Source organism: Jaculus jaculus, chromosome 19, assembly GCF_020740685.1.
Source record: "Jaculus jaculus isolate mJacJac1 chromosome 19, mJacJac1.mat.Y.cur, whole genome shotgun sequence".
NCBI classification, from domain to species: Eukaryota; Metazoa; Chordata; class Mammalia; order Rodentia; family Dipodidae; genus Jaculus; species Jaculus jaculus.
Window position 1 is genome coordinate 1,436,464 of NC_059120.1, and position 19,561 is coordinate 1,456,024.

The window sequence follows — 19,561 nt, forward strand, 5'->3', positions numbered from 1 at the left end:
CACACAGGAGGCAGAGGTAGGAGGATAACCAAGAGTTCAAGGACACCCTGAGATGCATAGTGAATTCCAGGGAAACCTAAGCTGGAGAAAAACCTTACCTTGAAAGCCAAAAAAAAAGAAGAAGAAGAATAGGTGAAAACCAACCAGAAAGCTAACAGGAGGCTTTCCAAAAACAAATCTCATCTGCTACTTATTTTTGAAAACGGCTGATGTCATTATTGTATTTTGTTTTGCAAATAAAATGCTAGCCTTCCCATGCCCTCCCTCTTGTGTGTGTTAGACCTGCCTTGTTATTTATCCCTCTCTCCTGAAGTAACCTCTGCTCCTTTTTCTGCTTTCTTGACAGACAGAACAGCATCCTTCCTTTCAGTTCCTGAAACTCTTTGGAAAGGACAGTTGGTTTACCTAATATCTCCTGTATATATATAATCCTCTTGTTTGCATGTCTGTTCCATCTTCTTTTAGTTTTAAGCTGCTTAGGAGGTGGGGAACAGGAATATTTTGTTTTCTTTCTAGCTCTATCTTTAAGTATAACATTTGATATACAAGCACTACCCTAACAACTTAGGGTAAAAGAGGCAACAAATTAAAAGACACAACTTAATTCTGAATTCCTCCATAAGTAGTAGTTGTAAGGATAATTAGAAATTAGATATCTAGCAGATAACTTTTGGATGTCAGAATATTTTGGAGCCAATTAGGATATTAATAAGGTGTCAGGTGGTCAGAGATCATAAGTCACTCTTACCATTTACAAAATAGATGGGAGAACACACTTGAGATGCTTGAGTACATCATAGCAGTGATTATGTCATGTGTTTGTCCCAAGGCAGCTCCTTCCCAAGAAAGAGTATAGGAAGGGACTAGAACACAGATGCATACACTCCTGAAAAATGTACAAATCAGGGAAATTGCTTCATTAACTAATAAGAATTGTAAATGAGATTAAAAGCTTCAAATAAAAAGTATGTGATAGTATGATAGTTAGATTGTTATTACTGTGACAAATACCAAAGATAAAGATTTATCTGGACTCACAGTATTGGAGTTTTCAGCCCAGGTCCAACTGGCCCTATGGCTCCTGACCTGTAAATAGATGACCCATCATGGCACAGTGAAGTCATTCAATCTGTGCTTAGGAAGTAAATGTGGAGGGGGCAGGGAGACTGAGATTTTATGATCACAACACCCTTCAAGGGCCCAGGGACTTGGAACAGACCTTTCAGCCCTACCTTTAAGTCTCTAGCATCTCACAGCAGCTTTTAATCCACAGACTTTGAGGAGATCTTTGGATGCAAACTATAGCAAAGTGTTGGATATCTCACTCCAAGATGCTAGAGAAGTGGTCAGAGAGCACTACACATTAAACATTCTCTAAAAGCGTTTCCTTCTTAATGCAGTCAATGTAACCATTAAGTCCTTAGGCAGTTCGAGTCACTTTCTCTTTAAAAAAAAAAAAAAGTTACTAATCTGTTAAATAAAAAGAAGAAGGAGAGAGAAAGCAAGAGAGGAAGAGAGAGGGAGGGAGAATATGGGTGCACCAGGGCCTCTAGCCCCTGCAAATGACCTCCAGTTGCAATTGCTATCTTGTGTATGTCTTACATGGTTATTGAGGAATCAAACCTGGGTCCTCAGGCTATGCAGGCAAGTGCCATAACCACTAGCCCATCTCTTCAACCCTACTAATCCTCTACCCGGATAGAAATACCTTATCTTTGTTGAGTCATTTTGGCATCTCTCAGGTCACAAACAAAAAGTAAAACGGCCTTTAGAGTGACCACTCTGAACCACAATTTTATTGCCTCATATTACATTCTATTGTCATCTAAAATCATGTCCTACATGTTGCCAAGGTTCTTAGGTATGAACAAATTGCATCCATTTTTATTTCAAAAACATGTTTTCCCAGTGACCTGAGGAGCATTAGTGCATGCTCTTTCAAAAATCTCCTAAGCAGTTGAATGTCTTTCTGCTAATTTTCTCAAGGAAATAAAATAAACAAGTATTATTTCAACTCTCCATATTGTTAGTCTTTTTTAGGACAGGATTACCATATAAAAAAATCAAGAATTTTGCCAAAGTTGAATTTCAGATGAGCAACATTTTTTCTAGCATAACTACTTCCTATGCAATATTTAGGGCACAATTATTCTATAGAGAAAATATTGTCTATATGAAACTCAAACTTGACTAGGTGTCATAGTTCTCAAGAGAAGTAGAAGAGGCAGGATGTACGAACATAGAAAGAGAACATACAGACAGAATTATTTTTAGGAATTGGCTCACATCACTGTGGAAGCTGCCAAGCAGGGTAGCCTGGCTCTAGAGACCCAGGGATGAGCCAGCATTGCAATTCAAGCTCAAAGGCTGATGGAAGATTCATCCTTCCCAGGAAAAGCTGAATCTTCTCCTACTAATACCTACACTTCTACCAATCCATATTATGAGGGCAATCCTTTTGACACAAAGGCCTCTGTCTGTGTGCCTGCCTCTTCCTATGAGTTTCATCCTGCTGGTTGTTCACCCATTTCTCCTAGAGTGTTCTCTTAGGCAAAGTAACACTTGAACCTACAAGAACACTGTTTAAAAACTCACCCAAGAGTTTTTGAATATTTTGATGATGTTTCTCCCTATTCTTCCTCAAATCTGTCCAGGTTCTCTGGGTATGTAAGGGAATATCTGTATTCTTCGGCTACAGTTCCCTGCTGCAATCACTATATTCTTAAAGCTACAGTTCGCTATTGCAATATCACTGTATTCCTCAAGCTACAGTTCTAATTGCAATTACTGTATTCTGTAAAGTACAATTCCCGTTTGAATCACTGATTCTTCAAGCTACAGTTCCCCATGGCAAACCATACTCTTCAAGCATAGTCCCATATTGTAATCATTGGCAACACTTTTTTCCTGCAGTCACACTGTCCTATATTCCCTGAGGCCTGTGCCTCTGGGGAACTTATTCCAGACTTCTCTTTGAAGTTCTGTTTGCTGCTTGAGTTAGATTTCTTTAGGCTCACCATCTTCTGCTTTCACGCATGATTTTTAGCTTAGCCAAATCAGAGTTTATCCGTTTCTTATTTTAATGTCTCTTTTTCCCAAGCTTCAAAATCCTCTTTTCCATTTCATGTATGTCATTAAATTCTTATAAAATTCAAATATTTCTCTTAAGTAAATCTCTCTTTGCCTCCAAATTAAACCATTTTCCTTTATTCCCCCCTGCTTCTGTTCAAAGACTATAACTATAGCTGCCTCACTTCATCCTTCTCCACACTTCCCTTGAATATGTCATACTTCTTTCTTAAAGGCCAAGGATACATGTTCCAAACACAGGACCACAAGTTTATGAGTTTCTTTTATTAGCCTCTGGTATGACAATTTCACTAACATATCTACCAACTTGTAGTTCCACATAGGAAAGGGCAGATTCTCATCATAGTAATAGTTTGTCATTACTGCTCATATAATGGGTATAATTCAGCATTCTTTGTAGGATGAAGGATTTCCCTATTAATATTTATTTGTTCTGTGTCCTGGAAGGCCATGGAGAGTGCTCACAGGATAAAATCCTCTGAGGGATTCAAGGAGCTCAGTGAGTAGCACCTCAGGCCAACAGGGGAAGTACAGAGATGATGCAACTGTCCTTTAGACCACTGCCCAGAGTGACCATTATGAATCACAGCACAGTCCCATGTTAAAAGCTCACCTCTCCTGCTTGCTACCACTGAAAGTCCTTCCCTGTCTGAAGCTTCTCCATGGCCTACTTCATTTTCCAAGATTTACCATATGCCTATAATGTTGATGACTGAAAGGAGAATGGACTAGCATTGGCTTGAGTATATAGCTAAAGTGATCTTCCCATGAATTTTCCCACCTGGTTTCTACCCAGGGGATCTTCTGCCACACAACCAAGGCCTTGGACAGCCAGCCCAGATAACCCAGGTGGTCTCCTAAAGGAAGAGAAGGGCTGACCATCAACTAATGCCTTCCAACACATCTGTAGAAAAGACAGAAAGGAGCAAAGTCAAGATGGCTTCAGGGAAATGGCTCCTCATGAAAGAAGCCAACCCCCTCCAATGGCATTCCACAGCTCTGGCAGAAGTTCATGTAGATCAGTCCACCATGATGGGGCTAAACCTATAAAACACCTGTCCAAGGATGAAAGACAAACCAGAGATAAAGTTCGTTGCACTCCATGAAAACTGCTCTATTCCAGCTCAACTGGCTTTCACCCAATCTCTGCTGATCAAAATGACACCATGTCAAAAGACATGATCCAGAATGGCTCCCAATCATTGCTCAGCATGAAGACATGGGCTGTATTTTGGAATTAAACTGTTTTAGTTGAAATTGTTTCATTCAGTTTAAGACCGTCTCTTCCGTACTGTCCTCGGGTCACTGCCTCCTGTCTGGCTTAAGCAGAGGATGTGGTCAGCCCACTTTCTCCCTGCTTCCCAGGTTCCTGGATCACATTGGAAAGCAGCTATAAAACATCTAGGAGCCATGGAAGCTCTAGCTTCCATGGAGGACATTACTCCCCCTGAAGGGCCATTCAAGTTAATCTACGTTAACTCGTTGCCAACTTTTTCTTGGGTGAATCCCTTCATAAGTAAACTTCACCTGACCCCTGCAGATCATCTTTCTGAGTGTCTTTGCAACTGCTTGGGTAGCATCTAGTAATTTAGCATTCTTCCCAGGTTCTTGCCCATGCAGTTATCTGTCCTCAGGACATCTGTATTGAACAGGTGCAAAGAAGACCCCACTTGAGTATGTCATTTCCCTGCTATGGCCTACATCTCATAACAAGAATGCTCACACATTCCGTGATTAGAAACACTAGGTTAGCAAGCAGGCTGAGATGTGGCCACAAGGCCTCCTACACCTGACCACTAGCTCTCAGTATGAAGTATTAGTTTTCTGATTTCAAATTCATTGAATAGATTTCCACCTTTCTGATGATTCAATGGATGCCTCCCTTCCCAAACTTGAGGTGATAGAGGTTAGTATCACTAACCTGTACCCGACCAAGATGGAAATGGACATCTCCCAAAAGACCCCACCACAAATTCACCTTTATTTTAAACATCTTAAAGGAAATTTGAGTTGGGTAGAGACCCAATGCACTTAACTAGGGTCAGCACTCAAGGACTGTGTGTTGAACACAGAGCTGGGACCAAGGTTTCTAAATTTGAATAACTACTCACTCATTAGTAGTTGTGTGAGTTGCTTCATCTTTCTGAGCTCAGTTTTCTCACTGAGAACAATGATAAGGATTAAATGAGTCAATACATATAAAACCTTTAGAGTAATCCCTGACATACAGTAAATGCTATACAATCATTTCCAGAATTATTGCTTTGTAAATTTTGTGGCTTTGGAAAAACTCATTTACTGGACCCTGATACCTTGCTGAAATCTGTATTTGGACAACCTATTATACTTGAGAGCATATCTTGTTCTTTTACTAGACTCATAGAAACCAAAACTGGCATGGCACCTGTTGTGGTTCTCCCACAGTCCTGGGCAGGAGACCAGAAAACCCCAGAAGACAGTAAAAGACACCCACCTCTTCTGAGGTTGACTGAACCACTTCCTAGCAGAGTATTGCAAGACTATGGAAGATAAATATTGGATAATATTAACCCTCTAGTTGAAATACAGGCAAGCAAAGAGGAAAGGTCAGAGACCTAGAAAATTCTAGGAAACTGTGTGGTAGGACTTTGTGGCTATTCTTTCTCAAGCACCAACATTCATGCAGCTCAGCTCTAAGGACTTGAAATTACTGATAATCACTTCATGTCAAACAGTTCCACAGAAGTTCTCCCCTCAGCTTGGACTGTCACTATCTGTTGTCCTTCATAGCTTTCTCCCTGTTCTCCCTGACCTGCTGCAGTTGTAGCTGAAAATCCAGGAGATCTGCATTGGGCTCAAGACTTCTTCTAAGTTATACTAGATAAGATTGTGCTTGTGGTTGAAAATTATGATGGATAAAAGGAAAATACCAGACTTCAAGGAACTTACTGTCTGCATGATATGCATACGAAAATAAAACATGCAGGTTATCAATCAGGAATCCAGTACATTTCTCACATGCTAGCGTAGATGCTGCTAACAGAATTACATGGTGGTAATTCTGCTTTGCTAGGCTCTTAGTTCTGCAGAAGCAAGGATGGTACCCCATTTTCTCCTGTCTTTGTCACCAGCAAGGAGCCCAGGGCCTGGCACATGGAAAAACTTGGCAAATACATGTTCAGTGAATGAATTAATTAACAAATAATAGAAGACATCATCATTTAAAATTTCAGATATCTATTCTTGTTCTCTTATCTCCCATAGAACATGAAAAGGAAAGTCATTAAGTTGATGGTATTTTAAAGCCAGTTATGTGTTTATGAATGTGTGTCCTTTGGTGTTTCTTTATAAACCCATTAAAAACTAACCTTCCAGTCAGAATGAAGGTATTCTCAAATGTCAATGCCCCTGTGAACCAAAAGTCTAGAAACATGAAATGCATTCAAGCCTATTTGGAAGACTCTGATTTTATTAAATTAAACTTCACTGTTTTGCCACAGCCAGAAATTTTAGAAGCATTGCACTCACTTTCAAATTAGAACACTTAAGATACTTGTCATCAATTTCAGAGTGATACCTCCAGAATCTTGCATGCAAAGGAAGGAGTCTATCTTAATATTTTACTTGTTTGAGTTGATGTTATTTACATAATAAAAACTTGGAAAAATTGCATTCATACCTTTTAAATTATTCTCAATCCATTCACTTTTTTTTGTTGTTGTTGTTGTTTTGAGGTAGGGTCTCACTCTAGCCCAGGCTGACCTGGAATTCACTATGGAGTCTCAGGGTGGCCTCAAACTCATGGCAATCCTCCTACCTCTAGCTCCCGAGTGCTGGGATTAAAGGTGTGTGCCCCCACAGCCGGCTACCTTTCACATTTTTGTCAGAAATATCCAAAAACCAGATATCATATTTTGCTTTGAGCATCTGTAATACAGAACAGTCAAATGCTCCCCTTTTAACTTAAAAAGCAAAACTGAATACAACTTTTTGGGCCATTTGCCTGCATGTCTAAAGAATGAATGTCACCTCTCCACTCCTAGGGCATCACATGCCATGTGTAACATCTGAAATGGCGCAGGCCTGTCAGATTGCTATCTTGTTGTCAAGCTAGACAGAACACACCATAAGTACATAAGGTCTTACTGTTCTCTCAGAGCCCAGTATACTGTGGAAGACAGTCAACGTGAGGAGACCTGTATTCTGTGGAATTCTTGCCAGTATCCTGTTATGGATGATACTCAGTCTAGATGGTATTTCCAGGGACACTATTAGGTGGAACAGTTGGTCCTGCAGCATTGGATATAAAGTTATTTTAAACATTTTCTGTGGACTTTTATTTCTATTGCTTTTCTTCCTTTAGACAAACTCTTAGCTAAGCTTGTTATAAAAGTAGTTAGAAGAGAAAATCAAAAGTATATCACTGATGACCAACTTTAGTTTATATGCTGGCTACTTATAACTGCTAATAAACCCATGTGAATTGGAGGATAAAGGGATGGGACTGGAAAGAAAACAGAATGGAAAAGTGATTGGGCTGAATATGCAATTGCAGAGCACTTCATGATTTATTGCTGAGGTAACTGATGCCATGTGAAATACAGATGATGTCACAGATAAAGTCTGATAGGTATCTAATTGCTATAATGACTTCCTTGCTTTTAAAATAATCAATACCAGTCAGGAAGGAGTGAGAAATTTCATGAGCAGGCACATGTATTCTCCTCTCCTAGGATTAATGGCTGTGTTTATTAAATAGACATAATTTATATTTCAATGTTATGTACTGCCTAGCTCATGACTAAGCAAAATGATGGTGTGGGACTGGAGAGATGGCTTAGCGGTTGAGCGCTTGCCTGTAAAGCCTAAGGACCCTGGTTCAAGGCTCGATTCCTTCTCTCTATCTGTCTCTTTCTCTTTCTATCGCTGTCAAATAAATAAAAATAAACAGGGGCTGGAGAGATGGCTTAGCGGTTAAGCGCTTGCCTGTGAAGCCTAAGAACCCAGGTTCGAGGCTCGGTTCCCCAGGTCCCACGTTAGCCAGATGCACAAGGGGGCGCACGCGTCTGGAGTTCGTTTGCAGAGGCTGGAAGCCCTGGCGCGCCCATTCTCTCTCTCTCCCTCTATCTGTCTTTCTCTCTGTGTCTGTTGCTCTCAAATAAATAAAAAATTTAAAAAAAATAAACAAAAATAATAATTAAAAAATCATGATGTGGCTTGTTTGCTGTCTCACTGACCTATCTACCAAGTTAAACTCCTAGTTGCTTAACTATGTTAATTCTTATGTGATTCTATAATAGTCTGGTGACAAGCCAGACCTAGGAGCTGAGGAAATGACTCAACAGTTAGGAAAGCTTGCTATACACCCATGACGGCTTCAGAGGACTTGAAACATTCTGAATTCAACTCCCCATCACCCATGTAAGCAGTTAGATAGGGCCACATACCTAACCCCTGCCCTACAAGTGAGGGCACAGAAACCAAAGAAGTGGTAGGACTTGATGACCAAAAACTTGATGAAAACAGCAGCTCTGGGTTGAATGAGAAACTCCATCTCAGGGAAACAGGCAGGTGAGTATAAAGAGGAGGGCACCTGAAGTCCTCCTGTAGCCTTCACATGCATGCACACAGGACGCATGCATCTGCACACATGTGCATACTCTTCATACACAGCACACAGCACACCATAGTACATGAACTTTACATACACATATACAGGTGCCAAAAATAAGATTTTATATGAATTTTACATCAAAATACATTTCACTTTTACCTGTCCTGATCTATTTTATCTTGAAAAATCTCACAGAAATAAATCTCCCTCCTAGCACCATTTTAAAAATTGTAAGTGGTTAAAGTAGATTGTTCACTTCCCTAATTGTCTAATGCTATAAGACCAAGAAAGATAAACTATATTTTACTTACTTTCATAAAGCTGATACTGCCATTTTATATTTCACTGAAAATCTTCAGTGTTTGGAGTAATTGTCAGATATTTTAGAATTAATTTACTCTGACACTTAGTAAAGTTTTACATTCTCTGATATTTTTATTCCAAAGTAAGTGACTATGGGAATGGAAGAAGTTTGTTTTATATTGAATCCTATTCATTCTGATTAATTTGCTCAAGGATGCAAAACATTAGAGCAGATCCCCTTGCAGTTTTCTACTAATCCAATGTCTACACATACAAAAACAATCTCCGTGTTTATTTACTACAGTATTTCAACAGAAGGTGAATAGTGCTGAATAACAGCACTCAGGGTTATCCTCTAGCCTCCAAATGCAAGTGCACAGGTGCACACATTGCTACACATGGACATAAACACACCCATGTAAGAATCTTCCAACAGATCACATATCTTATTCCTTCAAGCACACAAAATTCTATAAATGCTTGTGTGTATTTATCATGAAAAATAACACATTTACTTCATTTTAAGTTTGCCTTTTAGTCAACAAAAAATACTTTATAGCACCATCAACATAAAATTAGAGATGATAGCTAAACAGATAGATTATGATAGTACATAACTACATGATAGATGGTAGACTAATAGATATGTAGACATATAGATGATGATTGATAGGTAATCACTCTTCCTTATTTAACATAAATTCTTTTCATTTCTTTCTAAAACTTGCAGGATTTGTCTAGCACTCTTGTTTACAGGTACTTTAAGTTAATAGATAACAGGTTATTTGCCTTTACTATACTCAAATTGATACATTCTTTTGTAAAAAACAAAGAAATTGATAACTCATTACCTTCCTTCCAGAACCAAAAAGATGCACTTAGTATTAAGTCACAATAACCATAGTCATCTTAAAATAGATTCTATACTTTCTTTCCCTGTTCATGATTCTAATTGTCTTTACTGAACAATAGTTTATATCTATCTTTTAGGTTTCAAGCTATTTTCTGAAGGGGGTAAAGGAAAAGAAATAAGACTAAACAAATGTTTATTTGTTTATTACTAAGTGATCAGTTACATAGATTATTAATTAGCATTTTATGTAGGACATGTCTTCTAATATTAAGAAAAAATCCATCCAGTTGGAAGACAAGACACTTTAAAAGAAAAAAAATCAAACAGTGACTAATTTCCCTTAAATACAGAAGCCTCTGAGTTTCTGAATTGTGTCACTTTTCCTAGGTGGACACAAAGAAATGACTATGAGTTTGTGTGGGTTACTTATAAGAGTATGAGGAGTGGTTACTTATGGAAGCATGGGTTATTCAAAGGCAGCTATATCACAAAAAGTAGAAACAAAACAAAAAAAACACAGCATGGGCTCTTTTTCCATAATAAAAAAGAATGGTGCCCCAAACTTGGCTTTACTGCAGATAATAGGAACACTGATAGATTTCAATACATTTCTTCAGGCTCTTTGGGCTTATATTTCACTATCTAAAGTGAATCAGTAGATATCATGCAGACAATCCTCCCAAAGGGAAGAGGAACACATATGGAAATGCTTCAAACATTTCCCATTATTCATGGCTACACATTCTGCCATTCCATCCCTCCTAAAAGTATAGTATTCTCATGACATTTTCTCATGTGAATTTGCCACCCACGACTTGGGATGCACACTTTGCTGGGTTATTTTTGCTGCTGCATGGCCAAATGCTAAATTCTTTTCTTGTAAGCTGTGCAGTCATGCTTGTAACCCAATACTGATGTCTCAATGAGATAATGGGTGTCAAAGCGTCAGCACAGCCTTAGAAACATAAGCTGCACCACCTTACTCGTTGTTCTTCTGATTCTGCCTTCATTCTACTACCTTCATCTTGCTTGTGCAGTGAGAGGTTCTCCTTCAGGACCAGCCTTCTAATGCAAAGCTTACTTCTGCAAGGACCCGAGGAATTGTTCTGTTATGTCCTCGGGGACTCTGAGTGTCCACACCATTCTGTCCTGAGAGTAGAGCTCAGTATTTTCTCTGTCGCTCTCTCTCGCTCTCCTACACACACACATACCACATTGTACTAGAACTCACACTCACATCTGTACAGACTTTTTACATTGGACTTTTCATAGGCTAGATTGTCTGCTTCCTTGTGTTAAATGAGATGTCAACAATAAGTAACATGCAAGTCATTTTCCCATGTCTTTATGCACCACCTCATTTTTCTCTTGTGTTTTTGTTGTTTTTTTTTTTTTCTCTTAAAGATGTAAGACTAATATACCCAGATTATAGAAGAATTCAAAAGTCAGGCAGAGGGTTTTAGATTTAATGATGTAGAAAATAAGAAATAATTAGGTTTTCTGAAACAGGAAATAGGAAAAGCAGAATGGCGTCATAATCACAGTGGGGTAAATCATGGGATTTCATATCATACCATCATAAATTGTAATCCTGTCACCACCACTGAGGCCTTATCCCCTCCTATTGAGGAATATCACAGCACCAAGGGATTTCATCCATACATTGATTCAAGAAAAATCAGATACCTACTTTCTATTAGATATTAGTGAACAAAACAAACTCAGTTCTGGGTCTTCTTATGCCATCTAATGACAAATTTAGAAACCTTACAATAAAAAAAGCAGATTAATCATGAACAATTGTGATAAAGACTCAGATAGAAAGGGGTTAGTGATAGAGAATGGTGGTATTATACTTTAAATAGAGTACTTAAGGTTTTGTCTCAAATTATGACAATTAGTGAGGATTAAAGATGGATAGCTGTTGAGGCTTCTCTCCTGTTTCTGGGACTTAGCACCCCAGTTGTCTTTGAGAGTGCCCTTCACAAGTAGCCTTAGCTTCCCAATGGGAGTCTTTATGCCCATTACTGGTTTTCTGCCTTTACCTATTTCATTTGTTACTTTTATATTAGTATTTTCTTGGAATCCCACCAAAAGCTTACTTATTTTTTTTTATCATTGTTTCAAGCATACTCTGTACCTTTGGAGGCCAACTGAGAAAGATATTTGTAATCATGTGGGGGTACCCAATAGTCTTTACACTCAGAACAACCCAAACTATGAGGACTTTGTGGATGTGTATATCTATTATAGGCATGCAAAATAAGAGAAACTTTATTGTTCAATGAGTAAATGAATGAATGCTATCTAACTCTAAAGCCAGATTATTTTCATTATGAAAAGAGAGTCCTGATGCACACCTAGCAGAGTCATGATAAAGAATGAAGTGAGCTATGTGATGGGAGGCACATTATGGAACAGATGTTGTCTAGGGCCTCTCTAACTATGACTTCATGTCTACTTATACAGTGCATGACAAATCTTGCCACAATATGTCTATGACCCAAAGTTAAAGTTTCCATCCAAATCAATATCCATTTGAAAACATTCTTGACATGTTGAGATTTATTTGGAGTCCTAAATCTAAACCTTGGATTTGTTCAGCATGCCCACTTTACCCTCTGGATTTGAAAGCATGAATTTTAATGAATGCCTCAGCATTTGTATTAAGGAATTATATTTAAATATAATTGAAATGTATAGGTTGTAGGGTCGACATCCAGATCTGGCCTATTTACTGTGCACTCCATACCTCTAGCCTGCGGCAATTCATGTTAAATATCGCAGCATTCACAGTCAGAAACACAGATTAGGTGCTTAAGGGAATAAGGTTTGGCTCGTGGGAAATCATGTGTTAAGTAGGAATTTGTACCTGAAGGACTTTTAACATGTACTTTCTACTTTTGAGTAGTTTGTCAGAGAAGCAGGCCAAACAGGGTAAATGCTGTTTGGGCCACAAAACAGAGAGAGCAAAGGGTACAGCAAAGAGACTATGTTGCCCCACCACCACCAAAAAAAAAACAAACCTAACCACTGCATGAGCATATGTCTTTCCTGCCATCATTTACATTTAGCCAATGCAGCTGAGGAGGTTTCTTTTCAATTTCTAGAATGTTAATTTTAAAAAGTGGAAACCATAAATGCCACAACATGGGCATTATAGCCCAAAGCAAGGAGCCTCTTAAAAGGCTTTCAAACAATCCAACCATGTGTAAACTCAGTAAGTCTCACCCAAGGCTCTGGCATCCTGGGCCAGCCAGGAAAAAGGCAGCACTAAAAAGAACCTTTATTTATATTGAACTTATTAGGGCATTTTATTTGCTTCAGAGAAAAAGCTGGTGTTCTGGACTCCATTCTAACAAAGTGAGTTGGGTTAGAATTATTAAGCACAAATCAGCCTTTCACCTAAAATAAGAATCCCCACCCTAAGACGTTAGGAAGGACAGCTGGTGGTGCTGGTAATCAGAAGTTGTTCAAATGCACGCCCCAGTAGTCTTGCTAATAATTCCTGGAACTGTCGTTTGTCTCCCATTAGGTTGGCTCGCCAATGCTGAGTGGTGCCAATGCCCTTGTTCTACACATTCTGTAGAATTTTAAAAATGGAAAATGTGCAGAGAAGTGTGTTTGTTGTAGGGAGAAGCTGCAGCCTTCTGATGGCTTGCTTTACTTGCTGCCTCAATGTTTATTCAGGCTTACAGTCTCAAGTGCTTTCAGGCCATGGTGGATGGCTCTGTGGTTTGGGGCCTGTGGTGACAGCATAATGGAAGGAAGCCTTTGATAGAAGTAAAACTACTGACCCTGTGGTGTCCAGGAAACAGAGGGAGGAAGGGGTCCAAGCCTCAAATCTTCTTCAAGGGCATTCTCCCAATAATCTAATTTCCTTCCCTTCTACAGGTCCTCAAATCCTAAAAGTGCCCCACCTCCCATTATCTCCTCAGGCTGGTGGCCAAGCCTCCAGGGAACAAACTACAGCACCAACTGTCCCTCTTCCCCTGAGGAAGGCCTGCCCTGCTGCTGAGTGCCTACCTGTCCCACGAAGGACAAACACACTGAAGAGTCCCTGAGCAAAGCCTACTATCTGTCTGGAAGGAATTCTCATAGCAACAAACTTTTCTCAAGCTTGAACAGCGCTCACAGTGTACAATACATGACCCTGAACGTTTTTGTGGAAATATGGGGTAAATCAGGGAAAAGTCATGAGAAGCAACAGTTTATTTGTTGTAATTAAACAGAAATACTACACTCCATGGTATACACTGTGAGAGGTAAACATTGTGGAGACCCAGAGAACCTAGGAGAACCAAGAAAGACCTGGAAGAGGAGGCATGTCAACTAGGATCTGAAGGGGTGTGAGAATAGATCTGTAGAAACCAGAAAGGAAGGAGCTTGGCGAGCAGAATGAAGGGGACCAGGATGAATGGGAGCAAGGCCAGCACACCCTCTGACTGGCTCCAAAGGGCATAGGAAAATTGCAAGAGAATCAGTGAGTGTTCTGTTCAGGAATATGGTCTTTTTTTGTCCTCAGTCAGTGAAAAGACTAGAAGGAAGCCGAACCATGCTAAAAACTTAATTTCTGCTCTCTATGTTGCTGTTGTCTTTTTAATTTTTAAAAAATGCAGTCCATTTCACTTTAATAATGCCTTTGTACTCAGGAAATTACTTGAGCCTAAACACACCATTTGCTAAACTTTACTTAGTCTAAAGCTGTATATTTCAAACAAATAAATAATTGTACCAATTAAATAAGCACAATCTTCTTCATTTTAACTGCTTTGTCACTGAGGTTTTATTTTCCAAAATATTCTTTAGAGTTCTCCTTTCAGGAGGTATCTTTTATAACTAAGTTCTTCTGTGTACAATTGTCTTTACTAAGAGCATCTTCAATATTTTCTTCACCTTTTCACTTCTATCTTTGAATTTTTGACTGGAGATTCTTCTTGGCTCCACTAAGTGGAAGCTTCATATATTCTGACCTTACATATCTTATAGTTCCATAGATTCTGGTTGGTTTATAAATGTTAATGCAAAGACTTTGAGAGGGGAGGGGATATGATAGAGAGTGGAGTTTCAATGGGGAAAGTCGGGGAGGGAGGGGATTACCAGGGGATGTTGTTTATAATTATGGAGGTTGTCAATAAAAATATTTTTAAAGAAAGAAAGAACTTTGAGCATTTAAGTGACTATATATTGACCATTTAAGTGAATAGAGTAGGATTTGTAGGGAGGACAGATTTTAATACAAAATCAACATGTATATCCTCATTATCCTTGTAGAAGTTATCTTTCAAAAATACATTTGTTTATTGTAAGTGTATATGACATGAGTATTGGGGCTCAATTTTATGAATTTTCTGAATCATGAAAGATACATTGAGTACATTAAGCCATGACCACTTGCCCATGTGATAATTGACCATATTCAAGCACGTTGCTCTGTTTTTTTTAATTATTTATTTATTTGAGAGAGCAAGAGGCAGACCAAGAGAGGGAATGGCAACACCAGAGCCTCCAACAACTACAAACAAACTCCAGACACACGTGACATCTTGTGCATCTGGCTTACATGGGTCCTGGGGAATTGAACCAAGGTCCCTGGCTTTGCAGGCAAATGCCTTAACTGCTAAGCCATTTCTCCAGCCCACTTTGCTGTGTTTTAATGAATACAAGGAATGACCAAATAATGTCTGTCCAGGAGCGATGAGAATCTCAAACTTTATTCAAATGTAATTATTAGAAGTTTCTCTGACCTGTTAGAAAGTAAACTATAAGAATTTTTTTTAGAAACAAGATATGTTTATAATTTTCAAAGTGAGGGAGAATGCATTACACATGCATCATTCTCTTATAAGTGTAATGTTGAAACAGTAAAGATAATAAAGATGGAATATCATGGTACAAGAATTTTCCTTTACAGATATGATGTAGGGCAGTTGAATAAGAGGGTCCTTCCACTACACATGAAGTTTACACACCTACAGCTCACTCGTTTACAATGATAGTGTTTGGGAAGTTACTCCTACAGGAAATGTAACCTAACAATTAGCAAAGTGCTCTTCACGTTCCACCCTTGCTTATTATGTTCGTTTAGATGTATTTGTTAATTGACAAGTACAGTTAATTAAATTTTTTTAAATTTTCTTTTTTTTTTTAAGGAGCCCGTCACATGAAAAAAATGCAAGTCAAAGTGGTCACAACCTAGAAGTCTTCACAGACAGGAATAACTAGCAAGTAGATATTATATTATTTTATTTTGCTTAAGTATATAGAATTCACCAGCGTTCTGAAAATTTTACTCTATAATGACCAAATAGTCTTCATAAGCTTAAAATGATACTTAGCAATATTTGTGCTAATTTATATAATACAGCAAAAATAATTAGGAAGAAAATTGGTAATCATGGATTTCAGGAAACTCATTTTCTGTCTGTAATAATGAACTTATTTTTGGTCATAAACATGAGATTAAGTATTGTGTTCTCCTGTGGGTCTTACTTTGAGATCCCTATCTCAATACTTTCATGAGAAGGGTAAATAAATCTCCCTATGTTTTGTAACATATTGAGCCACAATGTAAGTTCATTAATTCCTCTCATAAACCATTAACAGAAATTGTTTGTGCAATCATGCATTAAGAAATAGACTAAAATTACTTTCACTTTTAAAGGTTGCATTTCTAATGTCAAGGTGATGCTAAAGAAAATCCAGACACAAAGGGGAAGTTTTCAATTTATCTGCACTCCCAAACATTTGCAAGAAATACAACAGGAGGTTTAATGATGAAACCATGAAATGTTTCCATGAATGAATAAAAAAAGTACTTAACAAAGTGAGAAGTGTAAATTAGATTATTTGAATAGCAAAAATAATTTATGAAAATCTCATAGTTTCACATTAAAATGATTGGAGTTGATTCTTCTCAAACATATCTTAAATATTGTAATAGAAACAAAAATTTAATCTAGAAAGGTTTTAGAAAATATTTACATCAAATATATTGGCAGATAAAGGAAGTGAATTTGCAATTATAAGGTATACATGTTAAAATTGCATATATATGCACACATAAACACACATAAATTATTTTCAAAATAAAAATTAACATAGTTCTTAACACAGTTTTTCGATTTTTATCATAATTATATTCGCTAACAAATCTGTGTATGAAATCATGAAATTAATAATTAAATTATCTCATAACTTTGTATGTAGATGTTTTATATTTTAAGTCCTAAAATAGTAACTATTTCTATGACATAAAGTATAGAAAAATGTGTATAATTGTGTTTCCATTACTTAGCTATATAGATTCCTAAAGAAATTTCTTCCTTTCAAAGTTTTTTAAAGGTTTTAAGAATGAATGAGGGATGGAGAGATGGCTTAGCGGTTAAGCACTTGCCTGTGAAGCCTAAGGACCCCAGTTCGTGGCTCGATTCCCCAGGACCCACGTTAGCCAGATGCACAAGGGGGCGCACGTGTCTGGAGTTCGTTTGCGGTGGCTGGAAGCCCTGGCGTGCCTATTCTCTCTCTCTCTCTCTCTCTCTCTCTCTGTCTCTCTGTCACTTTCAAATAAACAAATTTAAAAAAAAAATTTAAAAAGAATGAATGATATAGATGATAGTTTATATATAAATTCAAATAATTAATATTATACATTTGGAACCACACAATTTGACCTGAAATAATGTAACAGTTTTCTTCAGTGAAATGTACTGTTATGTGTCTTTTGAATGGAAAGGTGAGATCATTAACATTCTGTCTTATTATTGAAAGGTATGCATTTATTCTTGTCATTTTGTTGTTTTGTAGTGTTTGGTATTTTTCCTAATACTCATTTGTTTATTTACTGTTTGAATGTTTCTGTTCATCCTTGTGGTCACATAGGTATGTTTAATCTGTCCGTTCCATGTGTAGATTTCCTGTATCATCTGTAGTAATGGCTTAGTAGTCATATATACCTCAATTTGTGTTTATCATGGGAGGTTTTACTCTCTCCTTCAATTAGGGTTGCTTAGTATAGAAATCTGGGTTGGCAGTTATTATTTTTCAGAATTTGGCACACATAGTTCCTTGCCATCCTGGCTTTGATAAATCTGCTGATTTGAATGGGTTGGACTTTGTATGACTTGGTGCTTCTGTCTTAAGACTTTCAATATCTTTTCTTTGTTCTTTATATTGAATGTTTCATTCTAGCACAGGTAATTTCTCTTCAGGTCTTATCTGTTTAGTATTCTAAATGCTTCTTACATCTGATGACCTTATCTCTATATATTTGGGAAATTATCTACTATGATTTTTAAAAATTTTTATTTATTTGCACATGTTTTGGGTGGGATTAATGTCCTTTACATAAGTGGCTGGATAATTAAACCCAGGCTAGCAGACTTTGCAAGCAAGTGCCTTTAACTGTCAAATCATCTCTCTAGATCCCATCTCCTAGTATAATTTTATTGAATACATTTTTATGCCTTTACCTTGGTCTTATAGTGCCCAATAGACCAGTATGTTTCATTTGTATTTTCTCATCATTTTACCTTTGTCATTCATTATATAAACTCATTTATCATGCTTGGCTATAATCCCTGATAGTCTGTTTTCCACATGATAGAGTTTATTGGTGAGGCTTTTTACTTCCATATGATACAGTCTATTGGTTATGCTTTCTATTGTTTTTTTTTTTTATAGGAGGGAGGGTATGAAGTTGAGTCTCACTCTAGCCAAAGCGGAATGGGCACTTACTCTGTAGTCCCAAACTGGCCTCAAACTCACAGCAATCCTTCTTACTCTGCCTCTTGAGTGCTGGGATTAAAGGTGTGCAACCCCATACCTGGCTGGATATGTTCTTTATTTGACTAATTGATCTTTCCTTTTCAAAATTTTCAGTTTGACACTTTTCAGTATTTCTTTCTCTCTATTGAGGGCCTCCTTTCATATTTGTATTAATTTCTTTATTAAACTCAGCTGATTATATTCTGTTTAAATTCATTCAGGACTTTATTCATGCCCTATTTGATTTTGTTGAACGTTATTATAATAATCATTAGTTTGAATTATGTTTTAGAGATTTCATCTAGTTCAGTTTCTTTGGAATTCATTAATAATTTTCAGAGGAATCAGGTCACCTTGATTTTTTATGTCTCTTGGGTTTCAGTATTAGGCCTTGCACAACTGAGATTAGGATTTAGTTTAGAAATTTTTCTTAATCATACATATTCTTTCAGTGGAAATATTTGGAGTAATCAAGTCAGGCTAAGTTGTGATAGAGTTGAGTTTTTGTTTCTCCCTATGGGATTGGGGGTGTGTGGCTCAGTGGCTAAAATTTCAGCATATATACTAAGGACACAAGGTTCTACCTCCAGCACTTACCCAAGAGCAGAATGTTACCTACAGAAACAACCCACACTCCATGGACATAACAACTATTAAATTACAGTAGTCATCACTTCAAAATAACCACTCTTGCAACTTTAATGATGTTGTGGAAGTAAAGGAGCAAGGGTAATAAGTCTGCACTAGGATATTAATTACTAAGGGTAGGAATAGAAAGGAAATTAGCAAAAGAAGACTAGTGATTAGTATTAAAGCAACAGACAAAAAAAGAAATAGCATGGGTTGCCTGGAGTGGTGGCTCACACCTTTAATCCCAGCACTCAGGAGGCATAGGTAGGAGGATTGTTGTGAATTTGAGGCCACCATGAGACTCCATAGTGAATTCCAGGTCAGCC

At 37.7% G+C, this 19,561-nt stretch overlaps 1 protein-coding gene across 17 annotated transcripts in view; it reads left to right on the top strand.

Moving 5' to 3' along the window:
• The window catches only part of Lrrc7 (leucine rich repeat containing 7), a 468,470-nt gene that overhangs the window by 96,542 nt on the left and 352,367 nt on the right, over nucleotides 1–19,561 (top strand). For 2 of the 17 annotated variants that reach the window (XM_045138025.1, XM_045138026.1), the window contains exon 3: nucleotides 15,992–16,067. The exons of the other annotated variants lie outside the window; for them this stretch is intronic. In XM_045138025.1, coding sequence (XP_044993960.1) covers nucleotide 16,067 — 1 coding nt within the window. In that variant the 5' untranslated portion in view covers nucleotides 15,992–16,066. The remainder of the gene's footprint in view (nucleotides 1–15,991; nucleotides 16,068–19,561) is intronic. 17 annotated transcript variants of the gene reach the window in all.